General features: G+C 47.5%; 1 protein-coding gene across 1 annotated transcript; it reads left to right on the top strand.

Annotated features, from left to right (window-relative positions):
* Positions 1-293: 293 nt before the first annotated feature.
* On the top strand, positions 294-10,343 carry DET1 (DET1 partner of COP1 E3 ubiquitin ligase; the record flags this gene model as incomplete). Its single annotated transcript, XM_079540667.1, has 4 exons — positions 294-1,376; positions 4,289-4,479; positions 6,193-6,384; positions 10,154-10,343. The coding sequence occupies 4 exons, from the start codon at positions 294-296 to the stop codon at positions 10,341-10,343; spliced, it is 1,656 nt and encodes a 551-aa protein (XP_079396793.1).
* Positions 10,344-11,038: the final 695 nt, after the last annotated feature.

Raw genomic sequence — 11,038 nt, 5'->3', positions numbered from 1 at the left:
GCATCCACGTACGTGTGCTGCCTTCGTCAGCTCGATCCTTTCCTGTGCCCTGCTCTGCTGCAGGCAGCTCTGCAGATCCCATCGCCTTGCTGGGTTCCCTCTGGGTACCTCCCACTGTCCCTGTTACGTCCCCACTGAACCCTCTCTCCCAGTCTCTCTCCCGAAGGTTTTCAGCTGGCCCCCTCCCTCAGGGGGTTGCCCAGAACTCCCTCTCTGTAGGCAGCCTTGGTGAGGTCCCACAGTGAGTGTGTGTGCCGTCTGCAGCAGGGTGAAGATGAAGTAGTGCTCTGACCATGGACCATGATGCCCCCACAATCAAGCCCCGCCGCATCCAGAACCAGAATGTCATCCACCGCCTGGAGCGCCGTCGGATCAGCTCTGGCAAGGCCGGCACCCACTGGCACCAGGTCCGAGTCTTCCACCAGAACGTCTTCCCCAACTTCACCGTGGTCAACGTGGAGAAGCCGCCCTGCTTCTTGCGCAAGTTCTCCCCCGATGGACGCTACTTCATCGCCTTCTCCTCCGACCAGACATCGCTGGAGATCTACGAGTATCAGGGCTGCCAGGCGGCAGAGGACCTCCTGCAAGGCTACGAGGGGGAGATCCTGGCTAACGGCAATGACCAAAGATCTGTCAACATCCGAGGGCGGCTCTTTGAGCGCTTTTTTGTCCTGCTCCATATCACCAATGTGGCCTCTAACGGGGAGCACCTGAACCGTGAGTGCAGCTTGTTCACTGATGACTGTAGGTATGTCATCGTTGGCTCTGCTGCTTACCTCCCTGAGGAGCCGCACCCGCCCTTCTTTGAGGTTTATCGCAACAGTGAGTCGGTGACCCCCAACCCTCGCTCCCCTCTGGAAGATTATTCCCTGCATATCATTGATCTCCACACGGGCAGGCTCTGTGACACGAGGACTTTCAAGTGTGACAAAGTCATCCTCTCTCATAACCAGGGGCTGTACCTCTATAAGAACATCTTGGCCATTCTCTCTGTGCAGCAGCAGACGATTCACGTCTTTCAGGTGACACCCGAGGGGACTTTCATCGACGTGCGGACAATCGGCCGCTTCTGCTACGAGGACGATCTGCTGACGCTGTCTGCGGTGTATCCCGAGGTGCAGCGGGACTCTCAGACGGGGATGGCAAACCCCTACAAAGAGCCCTTCATAAACTCTTTGAAGCACAGGCTGCTGGTGTACCTGTGGAGAAGGGCAGAGCAGGACGGCAGCGCGATAGCAAAGAGGAGGTTCTTCCAGTACTTTGATCAGCTGAGGCAGCTCCGCATGTGGAAGATGCAGCTTTTGGATGAGAACCATCTGTTTATCAAATACACTAGTGAAGATGTGGTCACACTGCGGGTAACAGATCCTTCACAGGTACTGCCTGCCACCTGGGGCTCCCTGTTGCTTGGGGGCAAGCGCTGTCGGGCAGGTTCAGTGCTGTTCGGAGCAGCATTTCCTAGCTGAGCCTGTGATTGTTCACTGGATGTGCTGTTTAGGACCCCACTACTTCATTCTTGTGTGAACATTGGACACCCTTGGTATTGAATAACTTCGGTGTCTTTTGCTCTCATGACTTCACCACATTCTTCACAACTGAAAATGAGACAGAGAAGATCTTAGGCATTATTGAGTCCCCTTTCTCCAGGGATTGTTCCCTGTGCTCACAAGTGCTTCACGGTGCTCTTTCCCTCCTAAATCCCCAGCTGATTTTTTTAGCTGCTATTTCATGTAATGCACTTGCATTGTAGAGGTAGTCTCTCCCTTTTCTTCTGCATCTTCAAGCATGTTTTTCAAATATAATATCTCCATTTTTCACCAGTAGAATTACCTTTTCTATTCTGCCTACGTACTTACTCTTTCAAGCTTCTGTCAGAGCTAGTATTTATGATCTCTCCAAATTGAAGTAGCAGCTCTTAAATCTAGCTAATGTGCCAATTGCTTTTCTTTTCTGTTTAGTACTACAGAAGTCAAATTAGAGTAAATGTAGCTCAGACAGTGCTGGGTCCCTCCAGGCTTTTCACCATCCCACATGTTGATCATCTCTTTTCACCACTGTTGCTGTTACTCAGTTTTTGAGCTATGTGAAGCTGAGCAAGACATTTTTCACATTAACCTACTTTAGTCTTTTAATCTGTGCTTTGTTTTTGTTTGTTTGTTTTTGGCAGTATTTGGGAAAAATAATTAATAAATCTACTGCTGAAGTTTGTCAGGTAGTTCCCTAGATGTTTGTTTATCCTTCCTATCCCATCCTTCCCATCTTGCTGGTTCCAATACTTAGACCTTAATGAAACGAGCAATACTTCTTTGTGACCATGATTTCTCTTTTGTATTTGTTTTGGGCTAATTATTTTGGGGGAGAATAAAAGAGGCTAAAACTGTTTTGCCCACTGGTGTAGAATGGAGTGGCTGTCTCAGGAACATGAAAGCTTTGTGGATGTGGCTTGCAGTGTGCAGCTTGTTGCTTGTATCCAGAGTGGTGTTCCTGATCCAAGCCTCAGGCCACCCCCATGTGAGTGTCTGTGGGAGTGTGAGCTCTGCTCCCTGCTGTGGTTACCAAGGTCTTTGTGCTTGCTTTGCTCCAACCTGTTCTTGACTTGCTTCACCTGAAGGTTACTTTCAGACGCAAATTGTGGCTTGTTTGCGCTCTTCCTCAGGTGATGTATTTTCTGCTGAAGGAAAGCATCTTATTTCTTCTTTCTTTCAGCAGAAAATTCCAGCTGTGGAGCAGCCTGACCTGCCTGAGTTCAGTCTTGGTGCTGGGGCTTTGTGAAGAACACTTTGGTCACAGAATACCTAAAGCTCCCATTTTTTCTTTCGTCTATCAGTGCAGGACATGGGTTTGGTCTGATTTCAGGATCTTTCTTTAGGCTCTTCTGTTAAGGAGGCTGAGGAAGTTCCTGTTTATGCTTGCAGGTTGCCTGTGCACTGCTGTGTATGTCTGGTTTGGGGGTTGTTGTTTTTGGCCTGTGTTCCAGCTTTGCCAGCTTTGCTGTGTGCTTTTTGTAACAGCTTCCGCTGCCTGTGCCGCGCTCGTGCTTTGTCTGCATCACAGGTGCTGCTGAAATGTAGGAAGGAAGATTTCTGTGGTTGAGGGCATCCTGTGTTAACCTGCCAAAGGAACTTCTTTATTTAAGGTTGGAGGAGATTCCCTGCAGTTTTAAAAGATGTAAATGGTTTCTACTTCTGCTGTCTCCTCTCTGCTTCAAAGCTGTATTTCAGAAGGGCTTTCCTTTCCTCAGGCAGTCATTCAGTGAGTAACCTCATTCAGTGTGCTTCATTTTAACGTGTGGGGGTCGGGTTGTACAATCACAGTTTATTTTGGGGCTGTCAAACAAGTGAACCTTGTGATATTTACAGATGGATGAGGTGGGCAGAGTGCCTGCCGTCATCGCCGAGCATTGACTGGGAGCGGGATGTGAAGCATTCACAAACGGTGTTTATGAGCAGAAGACTTACCCAGATCTGTGCATGTGCCCAGTGAATTAGCTGCATTTGAAGCAGGGACGGGCTTTGTGGTGCTGGAAATCTAGTCCTATCTAATAACAGCTACCTTTAGTGACCAAGAACTGCCCCTTCCTGGTGAGCTGGGAATGTCCTTTCCCTTTGTTGCAGTTGTGCTGGTACAAATGCGGTGTTTTTCCCCACCTCTGCCTTGTTGATGCTGTGAAGCACTGAGATTGCCAATGTACAGTACGTGCTCTCCTTGCACGAGAATGATGGCATTAAAAAGAAGTTGTTAATGTCTTTCAGATTTTCATTCCTGTGTCAGCAGGGTATCAGGAGGGTCCAACTTTTTGTAGGCAGTGGTGTGGTGCACAGCACTCTGAATAGGCTCATCCCTGTGTGGTGGAAATACTAAGAAGAGAAAGCAAATAATTTCTCTGCGTAAAGGAAAGGATGATTTGTTGCCAGCTAGCACTGGGTTTAAAATCATTTTGTCAGCAGGAACGAAAATTAAATTTGGCACTTCAGAAAGCATTTTGGATTTGGTGGAGGGCAGAGAGGAAGAGAAAACAGAAATATTGACATCCAGTTTGAGAAGAAAAATTGGAAGCCCATTCAGTTGTGGTTTTTTTTCCATAAATAACGACATGGCAGTAAACAGGTGGATAATTTGGTGCCTGTTGAGGTATTTGAGTAGCAGAAGGGATTAGTATGAAGATGTGGGATTCTCCTGCTCTGCAAAGACGTTTGGGTAGGATCTGTGGCAGCACATGGGGAGGAGGAAGGGCCAGCTTCCCTCTGCCTGCTCTCTGGCTAACCCTCACCTCTGCTTCTCTCCCCAGCCTTCATTCTTCGTCGTGTACAACATGGTGAGCACGGAGGTCATAGCCGTGTTTGAGAACACGTCCGATGAGCTGCTGGAGCTGTTTGAGAACTTCTGTGACCTCTTCAGGAACGCCACTTTGCACAGCGAGGCGGTTCAGTTCCCCTGCTCTGCTTCCAGCAACAACTTTGCCAGGCAGATCCAGCGCCGGTGAGCCATTGGGGCATGCTTTATACCATGTAGACACGCTCAGCCCCGTCAGCTGAAGGCTAGTATCAAACAGCCACCCTGAGAAAAACAGCTCCTGTGGTTGCTGAGTGATGCGAGGGGCTGCCTGGGACCTGCTCGTCTCGCAGCCTCGTGCACCTGGTCTCGTATTCCACAGTATCTGTCTTTGTACAGCAAGGAAGAAGGCAGTGGTGCAGTTCAGTGCTTAGAAGAGAAAGGAATTTTAAAGGCCAGATATTGCTGGCTCTCTTTGAGCGGTACCTCCTCTGAAGTTCATTAAAACAGTGCTGCCCAGGAGCTTTGGGCCCCGTAGATAAGATTTATCAAGATGCTCCATCGTCTAATTGGATGTATTTTGCCAAGTGGCCTTCTTTAAATTTAGTGTGCAACAAGCTGTGTTCTGTAACAGCAGTAAACAGCTTGTGATTCTCACTGAACTCTGCTTGGAGAAAGGAAATGGATCCGCCTAGACTTGTTGTGAAAACTGAGCAAAATATCAAAATATCCAGGGTTTCCAGAATGTTCTTTAACAGTCAAATGTGGTTTTAATGAGGCAGAGTGTGTTGTTTCTGTTGGAATGTATTTTTATGTGACTCAGGGTGTTTTGTTCTTCTAGTGACTTGTTTGACATCATCCAAAGTACTTGGCAGTCACTTATGGCAGTGAAGCTTCGGCTGATTTCAGTTTCACGTCCCATAAGTAAGAGGAAGTTGACTGTAGCATCGTGGAGCTCCCTGTCACAAAATCCCTATTGTTTAGGGGGAAAAAAAAAGAACGAGGGAGCTCAGTGCAGGCACCTGGGGGTTGGACTCGATGATCTCTGGAGGTCCCTTCCAACCCCTACAATTCTGTGATTCTGTGATTCTAAAGAACAATTTCTGCATTGTGCTGAAATGTAGAGGAGAATCTGTTCATCCACTCGACTGTAAGAACGTGTAACAGGAATGTTTAACTTAAGTAGCCAAGTGTAATAATGCTGTATACACAGCAAGCTTTTGGCTGAGTGTTTCTGTTCAAAGGGAAACAGTTTACTGACTGTGGTGTGTGACGTTCGTGCAGCTGATCTGTCTGTTCTTGCTTGTGGAAAGCTCAAATTTTATTTGGAACAAGAAATCCAAACTGCGTTTGTCTCTTTACCTGGAAGAGCTTTGAGCTCGCTGTGGCTTTGAAGCGCGTTCTGCTTCTCTTCAAGGCTCTTCCTCATCTCAGGTTTCTCCCTCTATGTGTTTAAAACACAATGGCTAGAGAGGGAGGGGGGGATTCTAGAGTCAACCTTAAGGGCTCAACTGTTGCTGTGAAACACGCTGGCTTTTGCTTATGCTGTTTACAGGCTTTGTGGCAAAACTTGGATTGACTGATAAGCTGCTAATCCACCTCTCCCTGTTTCTGATCCTGTTCATTTCCTGTACTGTGGTGCAGCTGAGGCCAGACCTTGTGGATAGGCACGGTCTTGTCCTTCTATCAGTTTGGACTTTCAGAGCAGAAACAGTAATGATGAGGGAGGATAAAAAGGTCACCAGAGCTGGTTGATGGTTGAATCACTCTGATACATCTTTGGAAGTGAGCTGTTCCAGTTCTTACACTGCTGCTGCTTTTCTTTCTCTATCTGTTTTCCTCCTTTTTTCTTTTTCTTTTTTTTTTAATCTGTTCACCTGTGGCCTTTGTGAGTAAAACCTGCTTCTTGGTTTGCTTCAGGTTCAAAGACACTATTGTGAATGCCAAGTACGGGGGACACACAGAGGCCGTGCGGAGGCTGCTGGGCCAGCTCCCAATCAGTGCCCAGTCGTACAGTGGCAGCCCGTACCTCGACCTCTCCCTTTTCAGCTATGATGACAAGTGGGTGTCTGTCATGGAGCGGCCCAAGACCTGCGGTGATCACCCTATAAGGTACGAAACAGGTCAAGCAGCTGTATGTGAGGAGAAAGGGGAGCTCTAAATCACCTGTGAAATTTGCAGGAAGAACAGACATCGGTGCCTTTCTCTCGACATCCTTTGGCCAGGGGGTTTATTTCAGTAGTTGCACAAAGCTTGGCCAATCTCCTTGTGATAAGTCACCTTATATGTGTGGGAGAGCCCTTCAGGTTTTGTCACTGAGCTGCCTTATGGAAGATTTGGGTGGTAAAGAGTGAGCCTTTTTCCATATGAATGCTCTTGTTCCTCCTTCTAGAGCAGTTCAGCCCCCCTGTGTGGGCTGCAGATATGTTTCTGGGTGCTTGCTATCCTTCCTGTGCTGGAAGGATTCTTTCTGAGCACGTAGGGTTAACTGGTAAGGATCACCTGGTTTGTCCTGTGACTAAAACATTGTCTGGCTTAGGTGTTATTCATAAAGCTTCTGGTATTGATTTTGCTATTTTCAGACTTCCTTTTTTTTCCCTATTTACGTTTCTCACCCTGGGAGCCGTACTCCTCTTCATGTCCCTCTTCTATTTGTGATCTATAGGAAATTTGTTTCTGTAGTAGAAGTTTAGCCAGGTGTAAAAGCCATTCTGTGCCTCTTATGTCTGAGTCTTCATTGCTGGCAGAAGGAAGAACTCCAAGCCTGAGAATAAGGATGTTTGCAGTGCTTCTTTCAGAAACACCGTGACTGTTTACTTCTTTTTGTTGGCTGCAGCTATGGTGGCAAGCAGTAGTGGTTAAAAATTCAGCATCCCCTGCCTGAAAGGCTCAAATCAAAGGGGCTGAGTTCTCCAGGCAGAACAGGCTTTCCACTTACACTGTTGCAAAAGAGAAATGAACCTACGCTCGAAAAACAAAGAGAGCCTTCAATGTCTAAGTGCTTTGTTTAGCAACTGGACGCGTGTTGGGGGCTCCGACAGCCTCAGGAGTCCATTCTGGATGGCTTCCCAAATTTATTTTCATCAGTGCATCCTCAAAACCTGATTTCATGTCTCCCCTGGCTCTGACTCAGGTGCTAGGGATCTTCTGATTATTCCTGTGCTCTCAATTCCCAAATTATGTATATTTAATTGATATATATATTTTTTTCCCCTGCCCGTATGATTTGATTTAATCTCCAGCTCCCATGCTATCTGCAGAGAAAAGCCTGCCCTTTCCCCCTTGTCATGCTTGACGTTGGGAAAACTTGCAGGGCAATGGTTGTCTGCCAGCACCGACCTGCGCAGGGCTCCTGCAGACAAAAGGGAGCAAAACCTCAGTCATTTGCTGTGGTTACCGTCTTTGTAGTAAACAAAGCAAAGTGCCACCTTTCCTCCCTCCCTTGAGCAACGCGGCGTTTCAGAGCCAGAGCTTTGAAAGCTCAAAGCTGTGCAGTCAATTAGGACTTGAATAGGGCCTGGGAGCAGTGGGGCTCCTGGTTTTTGGGAAGTAAGCAGAAGACCAGGCGCTAACCTTAACCATTCAGCAGCTGAAGTAGCACTGCTGTGTTTCTCACATACGAAACAAAGGGATTAATAAAATAATACTGCTGCCCGTTGTGGTTGGAAAGCTTGGAAATGAGGGGCGGCGGGATTTGTAATGTAAGTCCTCTGACTGGCTGCAGTGCGGAGAGCTTGGGCAGCTACGGGTGTTATGGACTGCATGTATTTCCTGGCACGACATCTGTGAGATGAAGGCCTCTGTTTTACTCACCAGTTTCAGCACCTCTGTGCCTGGTGCTCTTTTGACCCGTGCTGCTTTTCTGTTTGGCAGGTTCAGCCCTCTGGCTACTTGAGAGGCCAGCAGTGGTTTGCTGTCAGGCGGGAAGGACTTCAGGTCCCCATCACTGCCATTTTCCAATATCTTTTCAGGAGGCTTGAAGAAAAATTCAGTGGGTGAAATGATGGGACTTGTGAGGAAGAGGCTCTAACGCAGCTTTACCTATAGCAGGGGGTCTCTAAAATCCATCTAGATGGCTAATAAGGAGCCATTTAACCAAAAAATTGGTCTGCAGATAAATCTTCCATTTTCATATGGTTTGAAAAGGCTGGTCTTGCTGTTTCTGTTGACATACAATTTTATATTGCAGTGCCTAATTTATCCCCAGAGTAAGAGCCCATGGAAATGGCCTCTGATTGCAGAGCACTTTTAAAAATAGATTTAAAAATACCAAACTGAACACATCTCTGAGATTACAGGGAGCTTCATCTTGAGTAGTAAATTATTGTGAATTGGGGAGAGAGAGAAGCAGACCAGGGACTATGCTTTATTTAAAGAATGACCCTCCACATACCCAGCCTTGTGTAGGAGGGAGAGGGCTTTTAAAAAGCCAAATACCAAGATTGTGACTCTCTTGCTGAGTTCTTGTGTGCAATTTTCAGGCAGAGCTGGCTGGCGCTTTGATTCAGAGGAAGAGAGAGGAGAGTGGCCCTCCAGGAAGAACATGAGGATCTCAATAGGCTGTGCTGTTAAAATGTGGAGTATGTCTGCTCCTGAAACAGCACTGCCTGTATCTGTCATCACCTGTTCTTTCCAGGCTGAGAGCTGAGTGCATTGTATTGCTTGCCAGAAGTGGGGGGAAATGTGCTCTAGTATTAAAAGCATTCTCTGTGTTAAAACCAGAGGAGAAATGCAAAATGTCCACGTCCGCAAAGCGATGGTGGAAAAGGAAAAAGCTGGAAGACAAAATGGCAATTCTGTTCCCGAAACTGAAAGGGCAGAGAAAATGCTCTAAGGAGATGAGTTCTTCAGGTGAGAACTTGAGTCCTGTCAGCTGGAGCTCAGCTGCCTTGTGAAGGTACCAAATCCCCCAAACCTCCGCTGTGTTCTTGGGAAGAGTGGGATCGTTGCAGAGAGTCCCCTGTTCCCACAGCAGCTCAGAATAATGTGTAAGGTGGGCTTATATCTGCTACAGAAAGCAAGCCAGTCCTCTAGTATGCAGAGAAGGTTCAAGAAGCAAATGGCTTTCTAGACTTTGGCTTTTCACAGCATTGCCTCATCCCCTTGGCAGTGCTGAAGCTGTGTTCCAGAGCTCGCCTATTTGGAGACACAAATGTGCTTCCTCAGACTGACAGCCAGATTTATGGGCACCAGCAGAAAAACACATCCATTTGCCTTTACCTCTGCCCTTGCTGTGATTGTCTGTTGAATGCTGTCCACCAGACACTTCCTGCTCAAACTGTCATCTTGGTGATTTTTGTTGTTGTGTTTGGAAATCTATCAGGATTTGCAAAGCCTTGTTTGAAGTGTAAGGTGGAATATGGCACTGTGGAGCCGAACTGGATCCAGGTGTTCACCTTCCTCTGTTGAACAGGGATGTAACTAAGCACAAGAACAGGAGCATACTGACAGCAGCAGGAGAGGGAAGGGTTGGCCTTACAGGTGGAATGAAGGCCATTGCTAAGGGAGGCAAGCTCCATCCTGTACAGTATGTCTGCCATAGGCATCAAGCGGAGCAGCTTGCATTAAGAGAGTATAGAGAGTCAGCACACGTGGGGTCTGAACCAAACTTACTTTGCTATTGTAAAGTCAGCTAAGTCCACCAAAATGAAGACAGAGTTTTCTGACTGAGAGGAAAAGAAGTCTTTTTCTAGACAGTGAAAAACTAGCTGCCCCAGGAGGGACTCTCCTCTGTCGCCAAGAGCCAGACACCCAGCTGAGGATCTCCTGCCACTGAGGGAGTACCAGAAACTGAACAAGGCACTTGTCTCTCTTTGTGAAGAGTCCAGATGGCAAAGTCAATAGTCAGGAACAGCCATAATTGACTTTCTCTTCCTTTCAGATTTTACGCTCGTGATTCTGGCCTCCTGAAGTTTGAAATCCAGGCGGGACTCCTGGGGCGGCCCATCAATCACACCGTGCGACGCCTGGTTGCGTTCACCTTCCACCCCTTCGAGCCCTTTGCCATCTCGGTGCAGCGCACGAACGCGGAGTACGTGGTAAACTTCCACATGAGGCATAGCTGCACGTAGGGCAACGCGTGGGCAGGGCAGCTCTTCTCCTCGGGTCTGGGCCTCTGCCACAGACAGACCAAAGCCAGGCACTCACACCTTCTAGGAAACCAAACCATTGATCGCGTCGAGAGATCTGACCTGGGAGCTCCCACCTGCCGGCATCTCGCAGTGCCCTCAGCTGTGAAAAGGTGATCTGTTGAAGTCAGACCTGCAAATATTTCTTCTCGCTCTTTTCGTACCTCAGCGGTTCCCACTGCGTTAAGCACTGCTGTTGTTCCTTATTCCTGTTGATGAACAAAGTGTAGCTGAGGTTTGTTTCTCGATTTCCCAGAGGCATGTCTGTTTTCTCTCCTGTTGTATGTCTTAGGATGGCAACCATGGAGCTTTGCAACATATTTGTGGAGCGCTCCCTTCTGCACTGATGCTTTCCTACTTTGTCAAGACAAACAGCCTGTCCTAGAGGGAATGGATAGAAGCCACGGGGAGAGCTTAGAAATACAGCTACCCGTATTTGTATCACCAGTATTACCAGGGAAATGAAATCCTGTTCTCATCCACACCATCTACTCACAGGATTTTAATATGCAAGAGGTTAGGAAAAAGCTGTGAGAAATCATTGGAACTGAGAGAGATGAGGTGTATTCCTGACTTTTATGCAAGTAATTTAATCTTTGTGCCTTAGTATCCATAAAGCCCCTAAGTGGAAGGTGGTA

The sequence above is a fragment of the Tetrao urogallus genome, assembly GCF_951394365.1.
Source record: "Tetrao urogallus genome assembly, chromosome: 11".
NCBI classification, from domain to species: domain Eukaryota; kingdom Metazoa; phylum Chordata; class Aves; order Galliformes; family Phasianidae; genus Tetrao; species Tetrao urogallus.
Note: the sequence above shows the minus strand (reverse complement) of the source record. Positions and strands in the feature narration are given on the sequence as shown.